The sequence below is a fragment of the Battus philenor genome, unplaced genomic scaffold (assembly GCF_028537555.1).
Source record: "Battus philenor isolate CCGP_79_NKW_IND1 unplaced genomic scaffold, ilBatPhil1.0.hap1 SCAF_24, whole genome shotgun sequence".
NCBI lineage: Eukaryota > Metazoa > Arthropoda > Insecta > Lepidoptera > Papilionidae > Battus > Battus philenor.
The window spans coordinates 8,232,262-8,250,223 of record NW_027181687.1 but is presented as its reverse complement, the minus strand read 5'-3'; the positions used below and the strand labels follow the sequence as shown (position 1 = coordinate 8,250,223).

The 17,962-nt window shown below is 32.0% G+C and overlaps 2 protein-coding genes across 4 annotated transcripts in view; one reads left to right on the top strand and one right to left on the bottom strand.

Moving 5' to 3' along the window:
- LOC137924571 (uncharacterized) overlaps window positions 1-15,539 on the bottom strand; it is a 31,659-nt gene extending 16,120 nt beyond the window's left edge. For both annotated transcript variants that reach the window (XM_068767964.1, XM_068767965.1), the window contains exons 1-3: window positions 15,395-15,539; window positions 11,686-11,822; window positions 1,857-2,000 (exon numbers count right to left, since the gene is read on the bottom strand). In XM_068767964.1, the coding sequence (XP_068624065.1) occupies window positions 1,857-2,000; window positions 11,686-11,822 (281 nt within the window). In that variant the 5' untranslated portion in view covers window positions 15,395-15,539. The remainder of the gene's footprint in view (window positions 1-1,856; window positions 2,001-11,685; window positions 11,823-15,394) is intronic.
- Window positions 15,540-16,134: 595 nt separating this feature from the next.
- wwk (white walker) overlaps window positions 16,135-17,962 on the top strand; it is a 52,492-nt gene continuing 50,664 nt past the window's right edge. For both annotated transcript variants that reach the window (XM_068767967.1, XM_068767966.1), the window contains exon 1: window positions 16,135-16,469. In XM_068767967.1, coding sequence (XP_068624068.1) covers window positions 16,352-16,469 — 118 coding nt within the window. In that variant the 5' untranslated portion in view covers window positions 16,135-16,351. The remainder of the gene's footprint in view (window positions 16,470-17,962) is intronic.

Here is a 17,962-nt window from a genome sequence, read left to right as displayed (position 1 = left end):
ATCTCCACTACAGCACGGGTAGATTAGACACGTTTTATGGGAAAACAAAAAGTAAACTACGAATGTCACACGAGGATAGTTGTATAACGCTCTATTAAGACCCCGTATAACGCAATATGTACAAATAATAACTGTGGTTTGAATCGAATATTAAGGAAATAAAATTATATACGAAATTTAAATGTAAAATTGAATAAAAAAACGTAGGCATGTGTAAATACAATTAACCTTTTTTTATTTTTACCATATATTTATTTATATATCAAACATACGACCTGCCGACGTACGAGAAATTTATGATGAATATTTTTTTAATAAATGGACAATACACGCTTTAATTATGCTGCCCATTCCTCTCATGATCAATTCTCGTGAGGATGGTGCGACAGTTGAATTTATAAATATTTTTATTTACACATTACATGTCTAAATATATAAAATCTCATTGCATAAACAAAGTGCAGATCGGCCAGCCGTTCCGTACACGTTGTAACGTTCTAAACTTATCGTCATTTAATACGTAAGTAATCGCATTACAGGTTGCTTATGTTACGTAGCCTTTGTTGCGTGGCGCCACGAACCGCGTCAAACGTGTTTCAATGCTAACGTACTATACACACTCACTAGCCCACCTGTATATCTTACTATAAAATAATATAAATCGTATTAGAAACAAAACATGAAAAAAAGTAAAGTATGTTATGCTGGGTACTGACTACGTATCAAACATTTTTTCTTTTTCCTCTTGCCAAACAAATGTGATTACGTAATTTCGTTTAGTGTCCAAGTGGAAGAAATATTACATAACCACTGAAGAAGCCAAGGTTCGGTACCTGGGACCCTCTAATTAAGTACTAAATTCGTGTAATATCAGAGTAAAAATGTATTTTTTTTATTATAAAAACGATTTATTATAAAAAAACAAGTAATCAATGATTAAAAATTTAATTTTAGTAAATACGATTACGTTTTGTACGAATAGTATCGGACACCCTGGAATTAGAACGCAAAACGAATATCAAGTGACAGCCCAAGCAGAGTTTGTCTCAAGGTCTGTCCAACTACGTGCCTTATATTTCGGTTTCGGAGCGAAATCTTCTGGATTTTCTTGATACCGTCTTCTAGCATTTCTTCTAACATTCTAGATAGCCTCTGGGGAAGGACTGGGTTATATAGAATAATTACCCAATAAAACCCTCTCGGTAGTCGCCCTCTGCGCTGTGTGAGGGACCACGTCATCTCCAATTCATGGATCAGCCACAGTCCCTCGCGGAGTGCTTTTCTTGACAGCCCGTTCCAGGGTTTCCATTGTTCAAGCTACCCCTGAAACCTCCGTGCTACCATCAAGGTGGTTCTAGACTACGTCCAATTTGATCATCTTCTGCCTCAGTGTTGCTGAAGGCCAATCATGTGTAGTAGTAGTCCAACCATAAAGTCGCAACCTGAACAACTCAAGAGCTCAATGGTCTCTCAACTCGTTGTAATATGTAAGAACTTGAGGTTCTGTACCTTATATTTTGTGAAATTGTTGACGATAAGTGCCATAGTGCTTAGTTACCCAGAGGAGTGTCAATAGTGTAAAAATAAGTATGTATTCGAATTTGAGTTCGAACGTCAATTTGCACTCGAACGCTGCAAGTAAGTTAGTCTTTGCCATTGCGTTCGTGTCAAAATTATTAAAAGTACACGATTATAAATAGGCTCTTTACGTGTAGTACACACCACCTCAATCTCTGATGACTCTCTTTTTCCTCTCTATAAAGAAGAAACAAGTACACGGAGTCACCGCTACCCGCTACACGTGTACAAATCTAAAAGCATGGTGACTTAAGGCTACATTAATAAAAATTACTAACTGCGGCAAAACGTAGTTGATGAACTCGTCTAACTCCAGCTCACTGGAGTCGATGTATATGTGCAGATGTTTCGTGAACTTCCTGAAAAGACGCGTCAGGAACAGGCTTTGGTCCAACTGCGAAACTCTTAACTTTAATGTGTCCCTGAAACAAATAGACATTTTTTCTTAATTTTTCATATTCAGTCCATGGCAATTGATAGGGATAATCCTATGATGATCGGCATAATGCTATGCTCTGGTATAACCAAATCCGCACCACCTAACATGAATGGTAGCTATGGCCTTACACGTCTCAGAGTACCGGAATACATGGTGGAACATTGTGGATTATATGATTCACTGCGTGAGTTATGTCACTCTACTTTGGGAAATTTACACAAGTAAAAGGAAATGCCGATATACAAATATCATACGAAAATCTTCCAAGGTTTAGAAAAGACAGAAAAAAATGGATAACCATGGGGACGCAGACACAAGCGATGTACTTTTTGCAAATTAAAAGAACAGGATACTGACAGTCTGAACATTGGAAGTCATGATATCCTTCTTTTTTGACGATAGACGACCACAACAAAGTATAGGCCTCTTCCAAAAATATCTATTGGAATATATACCATAACCTCCAAGCTTGGTAGGCGAGTCGGCGATCGCTGTTTAGTGTTATGGTACGAAGACGCCGCTGCCCATCCTCTGAAAACTCGTGAGCAGTGAAAATCCTATATAATTAATGCAAAGTGTAAATTACATAAGATTATATCCCGCGAATCGAACCGGCGACCTACGATCGCAAGTCTCTTTGCCACTGGCTACCACTGCTCACTAACTCGTGAGGTAATAAATACTTTTATCCTTATTTTCCTTGCAAGTCATGGTAATTTAGCGTTCGACCACGTTCTTCGTTATTCCCCACGTTCTTTTATTATTCAATTAGCTACTTTGGCTCATTTCTAATCATAACTATGTACTATATGCGAAGAACATTAATAAAACTAAATTTTAGTATAAAAAGTATTAAATGAAGCTTCCTTTTAATGGTATATTTCAACCTTTAATAGATAGCTTTGAAAGTTCCTCCTTGTAATTTTAAACAAAAATTAATTTAAATCGCAAGTTTGGCATTAACATGCAACTTCACGGAAAAGTCTCCATAACAAAGCAAATAACATCTAGGCTTATTATGAATATTATGAAAAGTTGACTCTAACTTTATGATAGTTAAAGGGAAACTGTGTTCACAGAAGTATGGCTCTTATTTAAAGGAACAAGCCTTGAAATAGGTTATCGTAAAGGCTATATATGTGACAATCACTTCTACGTAGTGTAAAGCGTACTTTCTCTAGGCAAGGACAACCATATGTATTTACGATGTCGCCACGTACGAGGCAAATATCCACCTATCAATGATAGAAACATTATCGTTGTTTCTTACTTCACTTATCCCAAAACTGACTATTTCTGGTTTATAAAAAAAATAACCGATCGAACCGTGATTCAGTCCGTTCGGGAACTCACTATCTGGTTGAACTCATGAGGGATGCCGAACGTGTGTCGAGTGACAGTCCAAGCCGAGGGTCCGTCACAGCGACTACTCTGGAACGTAAATAACCTAACCTGATGCTTGAGAGAGAGAGCCCTTCGACCTTACTTACCTATAAAGAGGTTTAGGCTGAGCGTACTCGGACCCATAAAGTACAGTACAGTATTTACACTTAATATCACACATCATCAAGATCATCATGTCAGCCGATAGACGGCCACTACAAGGCATAGGGCCTCCTCCGATCATCACCACGATGATCGGTGTTACGCTGCCTACATCCAGAGACTTCCCGCGACCTTGACTACACACACATATCCCTACCTTTATTTTATATATACATATAAGCCATAAAAATATATAAAATGTTATTACCAACGGTTATATAATAACGTTACAATTTTACGCAACATAACGTAATAACAAAGTACAGCTATATTTACGACATAACATATAATAAAATACAATTTAGTCTACCTATCTGAATATCCTATCGTGTATATAAATGATTATGGAAAGTAAAATATAACGGAACATCACGAACGTAGCATTTTACGACCACCTTGACATTTATCGTCCCTTCGGCAAACGACGGAGACGTTTAGTATTTTTTTTAGTTACTATACGTATTACTTATATTTACGAAATACTTATAGGACGATTGATTTAAAGTTGTTAATAAATATTTAAATCTATATTAAGTGATCTCTCTCAAATATTACAATAATTTACCTCTTCTTTCTAGTGCAATGAGAAAGGCCTGTATTTTTTGGCAGTACAAATTCTGGAGAGACAAATAATTAATTTTAATATGTAGTAATCCCAATTTTGAAAATGCTTTTTATTACTATGAAATAATGATATTATTTATTATTTCTGAAACAATTGTTTTTTTGGAAAGGGTAGAACACCATTAAAATTTTTACATTAATAACGTATCAGCCTGTATTTAGACTCACAATTAAATTCGAAAATGAATTAGCTATTATGCCCACAATTGTGTCTTTATATAGTTGTAAATTTAAATTGCAATAAAACTATCTAAAGTCTTTTTTGATTTAGTCTAGCAACATATGGTAAACATTTTCTATACGTCTGAGCAAATGGGTTATTCCTTCTCATTAGGTTTATAATTGTTCAATGGAACATAATCGAATCTAAATCAGTAGGTTGACAACTTCCTCTCATCTCAAACCGGTGTTATTAAACCAGGTGTTATACGGCACAGGAGAGTTATATTGTACATGCTGTCGGCTGTGGTAGCTTTTTTTTTTTTTATTTAAATGACCCCCGCTATTGGGGGCCTCTCGTACCCCTATCTGATTTTTGGGACAGGGACCTTTTTTTTACAAATATTTTTTTCACAGAATTTTTTATTGTCTTTCTCTTCTATCGTTCTTCACATAATCTTTCAGTCTTGTCTATCTTTCATGTTACATTTCGTCTTTCTTTCTCATTCGCTCTATTCGTCTGACATTCTTCCCTTTTTTTCTCCTTTTTACATTTATAATTTTAATTTTATTTTACATTGTTTAACATTGATCTTATACTATTATTTTACATTTTTGTTCTTCTAGCTTTTTATTTTGTTTTATATAGGCTGTGGTAGCTTAGCGGTAAAGCACTGAGACTTGCGAACATAGGTCGCAGGTGCGATTCCTGGAATACAATCATATATATTTCACACTTTGCGCATTAGTTATAGGATTTCCACCATACCGCGATTATGGTTTATCCTTCCCACAGATATCTTAGGGGGAAGCCTATACCTCGCAGTGGACGTCTAAAGGCTGAAACGACGTCATTTTAAGTACTATAATAAAGTCTGTTAATCAAAATATACCTTCTAGAAGTTTGTCCACATATCCTATTTACAAATAGCAATACAAAGCGTGGGAAAAATACAATTCATATCAATGTGATATTACGCATTTAGGCAAGGAGATAAGGTTAAGATGTTAAGTTAAATAGTTCACGGAATTATTTCTTGAGAACACTATGTATAAGTCTTAAACATTGTATCACTAAAAACTTTAAAATACCATTTAGCATCTTACCAATCCAAACGTTTCGATTAATAAAGGTATTTACGTATTTGTTAAGGTTTTAGACAATAACGCAGTTTATACAAAACGACTTATGAATGACTTATTTCGCTTAATTAAACCTTGTAGAAATTAATGTGGTATCTACAAAAGATTTAGAGTTTTTGTACAAAATTTATACTTTTTTTACTATGCTTATGTGCTTCAAGTGAAAAGCACTGATATTGGGTGATCTTGTGAAATCTAGATGTGTTTACATATGGCACCAACTACAATTAAATAATATCAGAACAAATGACGGAAAGAAAACTATATTGTTTGTAAGAGTACTGTTGTATAATAACCTACCCAATGATTTGAAGAAATATAAGGACATTGTAATATATAAAAACAAAAAAACACGTGTGGATTCTTCAGTTTATATTAAGGGGCCCGGAGAGTAATGTAGCTTTCTTAATTTAAACTTACACGACTAATAACAACAATATATTCACCTTCGTTATCAAAAACCTTTTGCCATCCAGTATACAAATATTCAAAGCCGGAGCGGTAAAAATCAATCTGTTTTTCTGTAAAACATGTCGACAGAAACGACATTACTTTCCGGTAGCCCTAATTTATTATACAACTGCCAAGTTTTAAAAATAGTGAGTATATAGTAATAAAATATAATGTCTTATTTTAAGTAACCGTGTTAAGTATCAAGTTTTGTGAGAATAAATTCTAACCAAATAAATTACAAAAGGAAAAATCATATATCCGTATGTTGTTTTTCTGGCGTCAAAATAATATAACCTTTAAAAAAAATAAAACGCAAGAAGGTCAAAGTTCCAAAGGGCACGCGCGTCGCGATGTAAACTAAATATTTACAATGCTAATTTAATACAAAGAAATCCGTTTTCTTTTATCGTAAGCAAACTATTTAGTATTTAATAAATATTTACAAACTAATTTTTAATTAGCATTAACTAAATGAGGTAAAATAAAACACACAATACTGTAGGTAGTATGGTTTTGATTAGCTTTCACACACACACACATAAATCGTTTATCGGTTTAAATCTCTAATTATGGGCAATTATCATCATCATCACTATTACTTACTAATAAAGAAAAATAAGTATATAAGAATATCTTCTGCACATCTTCATATTCTCTGGAACTTCTGAAGTAAAAACATGTCTAGCAAGAACTTGTCTATCGCATGTCTCTATGTTCTTGTGGTCTTTTTTTTTCGCTCAGGGTCCTCTTGTAAATAACAGAAGGTTTTCCTAGCAAAGAATGTCCACTATTGAACATAGACTTCGCCCTTGGAAAATAGAACTAGTTGGAAACGGCCTACATACATCCAGGGTCTTTCATTGACCTTTATCATGTCGTCTATCCATTAAAAGGGAGAACGACCTACCCTAGCGTTTTCCAGTCCGTGGTCTCCACTCCGGATCCTGAAGACCCAGCGCAATATTACACGCTTATCAGCATAATATTTGTTACTGTGGTGTTCGTTTCAACCTATAGACGCCCACAGGAAGGCACAGGGCCTCACCCCAAATAAATCTATGGGAGAATATACCATAACCACTACGCTTGGCAGGGTTGGCGATCGCAGTGAAGTATTATGGTAAGCATAGGGTACTCCTAGCTATTCTCTGGAAATATATTTATAAGCAGTGACAATCCGATATAATTAGCCCACGACATACGCTACGCTGTTACAGTGCAATTATAACAATTACAAAATTGATTGAAATAATTCCATGCTTATTGTTAATTCTTTCATTTAGATTGACTTATTACGATATTCATTATACTTCATATAATAGTCGTATTATTTACAAAGAGAAACGATGACAAATTTCTCAAAGCGGACGAGTTTATTATATACATTACATAACTGCCACGATGATGATATTTCACATGATTAAGGAGATATCTATTCTATTCAAACTTCCTTATTGATATGAACCGTACCTTCACTGCGCATCAACAATAAGGTTTACGAGAACAATCCAAGTTATTGTCATTGTCCTTTTGTATGTTACTGTGAGTTGTAAGCAATTTGTCCATTTCATTACATGTTTCAAACGAAGAATACATACTTGCATTTGATCTTAAATGTTAAAGATCTAATAATTATTACATCTAGCTGGTTGTTTAATTATAGACATAATTAACTTTAATAAGAGGTTCGGAAGTACGAAGTAACCGTTGAGTAGTAGGTATAAAAATATTGCATCCATAAAATTCTTGCGATATTTGAACTATTCAAATGAAAGTTTTGCAAGTTCTACGTGCGTGTATGGATCTTTTCTGACAAATCAAATTTGAAGGATATCTTTAATAATTATTCAACTGATGACCGACAAGCGCAGCGTCATAAGCAAGGTGGATAGTCGCTCTTGTTACCGATCCATTTGGAATTCTATAGGAAAGGCCCATGCCCAGCAGTGGACCTCGAATGGTTGGAATGATGATTATGACGATGATAGTTGTTAATATTTTCCAATGACTTCCAATTATCTATTAATAAAAATATTCTCAGTAAACAATTTCATTAATCGAGCTGCCACAACATGCCAGTGTTCGAAAGGACTCGCTACCTTACAATTACAAGTTATGAGTCAAACGAAATATTAATAAAACGATAAAGCAAAAAGAGATTTTCAAAATTTTAATTTATTCTGTCTTTTCATAAAGCATGTTATGAAACACAAATGAATTTAGACGACTTAGTCTTGCTTTAATTCATTTACTTTGCCGTTTCTAAATTGATTGACGTGAGTGTAAATTAACTAATTACAGTTAGCCCCAACTTGTAGGGAACGCTCTGGAGTTCGAGTTGACATTGAACGCCAGGCTTCGTTAACTTAAGAGGTACAAAAAAGAGATTGTCAATTGTTTCGAAGATGACAACGTCTTTAGTGTTTAATTTATTTTTGTTGACTTGGCTTACATTGCTACCTAAGTGTCAAAAGCAGGGCACAGAGGGAGCTTAACCTAGAACACTTTTAAGATAGCGAAGCTTAAAGTCTCCCCTGAGGAGTTTCGGCTGCTAGAATTTTACTGGTTGGATGCCACCGAGCTTTTTGATTGCTTAGATAGACGGTCCATGGAATGATCAAGCTGAAGTAGCCCACGCGAGTGGCGTTTACTTTAGTAGCTTGCCTGCCAATTTTATATTGTTTTCTTTAATTCTATATTGAGGTCGATTATAATTACTGTCAAAAATAGAAGTAAAAACTCGCTTAAATGGTGAAACACGCTTTTTATAAGAAGACATTTTTCAAGATTGTTCCCATGATTTGTCAGGAAAGGCATATCTATATACATTAAAGATTTCCTCTTATATATTTAATGGAATCAGTCGTTATTTTGCGGAAGTCCATCCTGAGTGAGAAAAGGATCAATATATAGCTACTTCCGCACATGCATGCGCGGAAGTAGCCATATATTGGTCCTTTTCTTACTTATTTCCTCTTAAGTACTGACGCATCACGATTTAACTGAAACCATAAGGCTTAGAGACTTGAAGATAAGAAGCAGTAGTGTTAGTTTATTAAAATACATATTTTCTAACTGTACCAAAAAAATTACTAAGAATGGAATTTATGAAATAAAACTCAGTGTGGAAAGACAGCTAGTTTGTAATAAGTGTGGACAAATCATGTTGGCTAACGTTACATTCAATGTTGTTATAAGTTATACAATTTTCTAGGTACTTCGATAACGATTACACAAGGTTCTGAGAACATGATAAAAATTGCGAACGCTTACAAAATTGCTCAATTGTATCCTGCGTGTATAAATTGTAACATGAGTCGATCAACAATGTGTAACTATACGGACCGACCACACGGAAGGCAGTGCCTTTTATATCACGATTTCAATTTCCGTACCTTTGCCGATCCCTTTTTATACATTTATTATTACATGATACGCCGTCATTCCTACTGGAGCGATCAAGAAGTTTTATATTTAAAATTCATCACAGCACTGATTTTGCCGTCATTGAGAAGATATAAATATTGTTTAATGTACTTAGTTACGTAAACAACTTTACTTACAATAAGCCTTGCTCGATTCTCACGCATATGAAACATATCGGATTATATTTACGTCAACGAATCATTAATTTCTTCAGTTTATATATTATGACACTCTTATACTGGCTGTTCGGTTATAGATGTAAAAGGGTGAATGTACAGCTAATTCGCATTTAATTAATTTATATTACCTAACACAAAAATATTTTTAAAGGTAATAAATAACATAACGACAATATAGAAAGAAATAGCGTTTTCTAAATTCGGATTACTACATATAAAATTAATTATTGTTAACTGACCTGAAAATTTTGTACTGACAGAAGATTTTGGCTTGTCGCATTCCAGTGAAAAAAAGATAATGTAACATGTTCTAGATTGATCATTTTATATACAGGGTAAAGGAAGTAGGTGTCGAGACTTTAAAGCTTTTTGCTGACCAATAAGCTATACATTCACCACTTCACTACTTTTACACCTAGAACCAATCAACCTGCGTATTTTATTTAAAAAAAAACTACAACTTTACTAATTATATACTTACATTGACTTTTATTTTAACATAAGAACAAATGTCCCTACAAAATCCAACTCCTTGAATCAATTCCAATACTAAAACTTATGTAAGGGACTCGTAACATGACTCCGTATATTTCTTACGATTAAAGGTAGTTCATTTGTAGTTTGGTAGTTTATAGTCTCATTTGACGTTCCGTAGTTGATAAGAGTTAGTGTGAGAGTTAATGTGACGTACTATATTATGTACTAGTTAGCCAATTTTATACTTTTAAAGAGCTACATGATTTTTTTTAATGAACGCCCTCTGAATCCCTTGTGGATTCCTTAAAACTCCATTCATAATTGATCTCCATTCGGGGCAAGGATTATTTTTTCTAATTTTAAGTTTCTTAGCCTTATGGTACCAGAGATATCATGAGTTAGTACGTAGTTAGTACGTAGTTAGTAAACTCATATATTTATTACGATGACCGTCAAAAATTTGTGTTAGGCAATATTTTTAATTAAATAAAATACATCTCACAATATGACAGAAGTAATTTTTAATCTCCATGTGAATTATGTTTTCTTCTCTTTACTTTGGAGAATGTATATAAAATCTGCTAAATTATGCGCTACGAAAATCCTACCAAATTTAAAATGCGCACGCTCTGTATTGTGCGTTAAATATTTATTTCCTCGCAACGTGCGCAGTTTAAATAAAAGGCTAATGGTACTATAATGCAATTAGAACAAGTGAAAGCATTTACGCAACATTGTCACATTGGCTTTGACTTTCATCCTCATGGCCAGGCAATCTATTTTTTTTTATTTGTAACAATACCAATGAAATTGATGTAAATAACGATGTAGCATATAAAATAGTTTTGGCCGGTGTCCTTCTGTTAACAGTAGCTCATCAACCTAGACCCGATTTTTAAGGGTGACCTTGAATCGAAATACTTAACGCGTCGAAAGTGACAGCCCGAGCCATGATCCTCTCCCGGAGGCCCTTACGCTCAGTTACTCTGAGGATCTTCCGAAGTAATCTATGAATAATATATCGAGCCGAGCTTCTCGGGGAACTCACGGTTTAGTTTCTACACAGAGGCCTAGGCTATGAACCTTCAGCACTCCTTCACCACACAGCATTACAACAAGAGAATTTTCGTACATATGAGAAGAATGCTAAAAGTGCCTAATTTGATAGTAACTAGTATCAGAGTGAGATGTACTAAAATGGTATTCTTCAACTTAAAGCCAAGAAGGTTTCAAACGCGCTCTGGTCTGAAAAGAGCCAACACAATAGTCAGAAGTATTTTTTTAAAAACAATCAAGCATCAGTGTCAAATCTTTTTTGAAGATCTTAAACTGTATATATCAGGGGTGGCCAAGCTGTTTGAAAGTACGTGCCATTTTCCAAAATATAAATATTTTCACGAGCCACAATTAAAATGCAAAAAAAGTATTTAATTTCTAAACATGCCTACTAAAAATTATATTACAACATATGTTGTCAGTAATTTATAAAGTAATACAAAAAATGAAAATCGAACTCGTGTACATCTATGAAAAGCCACAAGTATTCCTTCAAACAGCCGCATGTTGGCCACCTCTGGTTATATACTATGAGGTATAAAGGCTATATATATAACGGAAAACGATACAAGTTCTATATGCAATCGCGTATCAAATGCAACTTACTTGCGTCCCTCGTACATATGAAGAGCTGTACGCCAATGCCGGCAAACAGACGTCGCGACCAAGGCATCCTCCGTGCTCAGGTGCTCCAGCACACACCTCAGCGGAAGTAGTGGCAGGCTTCCCCAACCTATAGACATCTGGACCAAACACACATACACTTTATTTAAATAAATGATGAGTTAATACATAATAAGGGGTGGTATATATATGGCTCATTTGCTGTCAATTAATGTATAATAAAAAAATATTGGTTTCAGAAATAATCAATAACAAAATGATAATATAATAAGAAAAAGCATTTTCATAGTTTGATCTACTTCATATTAAAAATAACTTTTGTTAACAATCTGTCTCTGTAGACCGCACTGCCAGATGTATTAGTCCGTCGCATTTCAATAGAAAAAAATTAATTAAAATAGTATATTTCAAATTGATCACTTTATACAGAGTGATTAGAAATTGGTTCAAAAGCTTTTTGCTGAGAATTAGCTGTTCGTTCACCCCTTTCAATATTTTACATCTATAACCAATCACCATTTATATCACAATTTTGATTCATCTTCACAACAAGAAAAATTATTAATTATTATTATTAACAAATGGCCTAATTTATTTTCATCAAAAGTACACCAACTTTGAAGACAAATTCTAATTTCATAAATTCAAATCTTACACAATAAAATCTTTACAATAATACACTTGATATAGTGTTTGTCTGTGTGATTATTTGTCTTATACTGTAAGTCTGTGTTTTATTAATGTGGAACAACATCACATATATACTTATGAAATTTTTAAAGGTATATTGCACATAGCAGATATTGATATGACTATGATGATATCTAGTTAATATTTAAGGTTTTGTTTCCTATCTTCTACAAAATTTGATTAAAAATGGCACTAATCAAAAATATCTAAAAAGTTTTGTACAGTATACTACAGACTCCACGAATTGAATTTATATATAACCAATTAATGGATGATCCACATTTTTGGTAATAAAATTTCTATGATATGATATTATACATGAATCTAACATAAATAACCTTAGATGCTCTCTTCTTGAAAATACTATAATGTTTAATAAATATTCCAGAAGCATTAAGAACAATTTTCTTCCCTATGTCTCTAATTAATTTATCTACATATCTTATTAATCCTCTTTCTTTAATATGTTTTTTCCTTGTAAATTATAATATTAAATGTGTAAACATTCAAGTAGTAATCCACAAGTCAAACACGCCCTGTACAATTACTTCCTTCTTAATTAAAAACTGGTTATTTTGTAGTTATTTTTTCCTTACATTTTACTTTACAAATATAAATGTATTAATATATATGACTACATAAAACTGTATTATTATATATACAGACTTGTCACTGTTGTTCTTAAAAGAGATTATCAGAATTTTCACATGAAGATTAAGACAAGTGAAAGTTCCTTGCCATGTAATCTGAATGAAACCACAAACAAGAACAATTGGCTTTGGGCTAATTTACTCTCTATTTTCATAAATTCAAAAGATTAAAAGAAAACCCTGTCATATTACCTAAATCTATGATTTTATCTGGACTGATAATATTACCTTTGAAAGATGTAATTTTATACCATTGATACACCTGATCGAATTCATTGCTCTATTTAGCATGTCAATTAATATATATTAAAATCATGAAAATAAAATGATATCAAGAATGAGGAAATAATGCTAAAACAGCTTAACAAGGAATGCAACTCTTTTAATTCATAAAAATATTGATAACCTTTTCTTTACAGACCTTCAAAATTTAAAAAGTAATATTACATCACCACCATTCTTAAACAAACAACTTTTTAATTTATGACTATTTATAAGAAATTATAATAGTACCTTTTATGATCCTGATAAAAAACTGAATATATTGCAATTTTGATCAGCATAATATATTACCAATAATGGCCATTATAGCTGACTATGTGTCACCTTTATTTCTGAGATTTATTTCAGTTGTGGGAACAGTAAAAGAAAAAAAGCAATAAAAATTGATGAAAATAAATTTACTTACATAAAATTTTTAGAGTACACTTGAGAAAATGACATTATTTAAAACTAATACTAAATGGCTAAGATTATAAAATGTTATTTTATTATGTACCCTTGTAAGTTCAAAGATTTATTATTGATAATAAAGCTTGGAAACAAATTGCTCTTCTATCACTGTGTTAAGAATATTGAATGATGACAATTAAAATCCATCTGAATTTAATAGGGGTTCTTCTAATATCAAAGAGTGTTTGGAACACTCATAGTTTTAGTTTTAAAAGCGCCATTGCAAAGGGATTCAATTTCACTGTAGTTTGTAATAAATTAAGCTCTTCTGACATTTTTCTAATGATATACTCAAGTGAATAAATGATCCTATGTAAATAATAAAATAAATAAATAAATGAATTTAAAGATATAAAATTTTTAACAAAACCAGGTAAAAAAAATAAACTAAAGATTTTTGACAATGGCAGCAAAATAGAAAATAAATAAATTTTACAGAATAGCATACTAAGTAAAAGAATTAGCTATTTTAAAAATTTTGGTCCAATACAATCAAATTACCTGTAAAGCTATTAAATCACCTATTATGATTATGATTATGATTGTATTAGAACTTTCACAGCTCTTTAGTTTTTTGATTGAAAATGTATTTTGATACTTAGGAAAAATCTTTGAGAGTACAAAAAGATATTAGCTTGATCCATTCCCAACCTTTTGGATTTGATAAATCTTTTTTTTTTATTTAATGTCAGCTTGTTAGCATGAATACAAAAATGGGTGCTTGTGCTATTTTTTATCATAAATTGTAATTCATAGTTAAAATATAAATACATTAAGAAAACTTTTAAATAATTTACATCATTTTCTTTCAAAGATATTTTAAGAAAACCTAAGCAAACAGTAATAGTAGCACAGTAGCCCTTTTTTGCCTATTTTTTGAAATAAATATATCCTGTAGTTTTACTTCCACTCATTAAGTGAGGTTTAGTGTAATTATCATTAAATGATTTATGCCACTACATTTGTCTATTAGTAGTATTTATTGTTTACGCAATATATTAAAAAAAAACCCGCATTATTACACATTATTTTGGGAATACAGGCGAATACATTCCAATATTCGTTTCTAATGTCTGTTATAGAATAAGTAGACTACTTCTTAATGTCGTGAGATATTCGTGCTTATTTTACAATTTAAATCATTTAACTACAAACTTCAAGAGCTTGATAAAGTATAATAACTGCGTTTTTATGTAAAATAGCTTTTAGGTAAATTAAGTTGTAAGAATTTTATTAATTTATATATATAATATGATCCTATTTGTTTCCTTTTTAAAAGGCAAATTCCCTTACGTAATTCTATAATTTCAAATCTTATAAATCTTTACAATTAAACATGTACACGTACAGTAGAAAAAAAAAACCTGATTTTGCTCAGCTGTTTAGCAAAAGGCGTGACGACGTAACAGCTGTTCGAAAGAAAGTGGGCTAAAATAAAAACATTCAGAACTGCGTCATTTACACAGCAATGTCATAATCGTTATTTGAAAGACATTGACTAACAATTTTGTTGCATATATTTATCGATACAAAAGAACAGGACGTACTTTTTGTAAATAACATAACAATATTATTTTTACGAAAAAAGAAAGATCATTTAAAAAGTTTGAAATAATTACCTTAAAAAAATAGATGCTTTTGTAGTATTAACGTTTCGTGTTTCTCTTAGTCACATATAAAGACACTGCATATATTAAATTAAGAGAAAGTCGGGACGTTGTTACGCACGTCCATTTTAACTCACATTATCGCGCAATTTAACGAAGGGAAACAACTTGAACACGGACACGAAATACGAATTAAATAATTAACACAGATTAAAAATACTGTTTTACATTCAATGACAGCAACATTATCTATAATTTATAATAAAGATTTTTTTTAAAAAAAAATTACACATTTTTAGTAGGCGTCTAAAAAAGTCAAGTTTTAATTTAATATAATTCATTTTATTAATTTTTTCATTTCATATTTTCTCTTAAAAAGGAAGCGGCTTAGCATTATTTTGACAGATAAAGTTATAATACTACTATTTCAATCTCAGTTAAAATCTAGTGATTGTAAAACTGTAAGCATTAATTGTAAAAAAGTTAATGATGCGTTTACACACAGCAACTTTTTTTTAATGTAATAAAAAAGTAATTTATATATTAAATATTGCACAAATACGATACAAGGGGAAATAATATTACAATGACACTTAACATTATTCGTATTTTATTTATTTAAAATTACAATAATATATGCACATGAATAGTTATTTGCTATGGACAACACCGTAGTCGTAATGGCGGCCAAAAATCAATTTTGAAATATGACAGACGACGATTGTTGTCGTAGAAAGGCACAATAAGTTTAATTATGTGTTTCTCTAATAAAAATATATATCCTTAAATTGAATAATGACATTACGTTATCCATTAGTTAATGTTTAAAATTAAATTGAATAGGTACCTCTTGTTATCGTCTATGGCAAGAAAACTATTGTGATCGATGATGTAAGATTAAGTAACTAGAGAACTTCAACTTAGCCTTCACAGTGAAATTGTTTGCCGCGGAACGTATTTGCAGTCACAATGGAAACTGAAGAAGGAACTGGAAATCATGAAAAGGAAGATCAACAAAATAGTTCCCACTCCACTCCACAAGAACATAAATCTTTTGCAGAATTTGCGAAAGACAAATTGGATAGCGGTGCGTATTAAATACTTGTTGTTTTTAATCAAATAATTGCCCTAATAGTCAGAACGTGTTTATTTGATGTTATATTTGTCGTAAACTAAGTATTTATTATTTATTTACGAAATATTGATATTGAATAGTATTCAAATATACTCTCTTGACGTGTTTTCAAATTTTCAATATTTTCGAATACCGGTGAGTAATACGGCCTTCAGTTAATGAATCTAATGTTGTTGTAGTTATTTTAGAAACTGATTTATTTAGTTTAGTTGCTGATTTTTTGTTTATTCTTTATTATCTGAGGAAACATGAGTTTTAAACTCATTGGGTAACATTTTATTTAAATTATTATATAGCCTTTCAAAAGTATTAAATTTGAAGTCTGCCTAAATCTTCATAGCTCACTGTAATTTTTATTCACTGCAACTTTTTTTATTGAATAAGGTACAATTTTTAATTGTGTACTTTATTTAACACTTGTGTGATGCAGTTGCTATTTAAATAATTAGCTGTCGCACCCTTCTTTATATAGCCTAAAATCAAATCTTAATAAATGCCAAAAAATATTACAGTCAAGTTTTAGAATAAAATGGGTGACAATTTGTAAATATGCATTTATTGAATGAATGTCCCCTCAACTCCTTGCAGGAAGACCTTCATATAATCTGTTCTTAGCTGACTACTGCTTCGCAAAATGAATGTTCCTACCAAATTTCAAGTCTCTAAGCCTTATGGTTCCATATATTTGGTGATGAGTGAGCACATAGGTGGAAATCTCTTATATGTATATAGATAATGTTACAATATATGTAGAATAGTAGCTAATATTATTTCACATGTACCCACATATATACAGTAACTGGCACTTCAGTTTCACGCTGAAATCTGCACCCTAATAAATTTTAAAAGTTTGGCTTAATCATTTTTAACATCTAAAAAATTAACTTTAAAGAGGGCAAATGTGAAATTCAGAGACTAATTTGTGTAAAGTAAATTAAAGCATTAATTAATTATAAAAGAGAACAAGACTTGTTATAAATAACATCTAAAATTTGAGCTTGTTATACTATAAACATGTTTTATAATGACATAAGACAATTTTTACTCAGTATAGGGTCCATACCAATGTTATTATTATGTTAACTTACTGTTCAGATTTATAAAAAAATTAATTGTTAAAACATAATTTCTAGCAAAAGTTTTGTGAAAGATTCTCCTATTCTTGTCTATGTGATGGTGTTATTTTAAATGTGCTGTCATGTCAAAAAGGGTACTTTGCTAGGGATCCCTGCATGGTATGGAATCAAAAATGAAATTATTAGTAAATAAATGAAAGTACAGGAAAATTATCCAGCGGATTATCAAGTAGAAACAGCAGTGAGCAGACCATATAGAACGCAGAACAGATGGCCACTGGGACCTTAAGGTTTACGAGTGGAGACCCTGGACTGGAAAGCCCAGCTGAGGATGTGGACAAACATTTTTAAGGTTGCCAGATGCTAGAT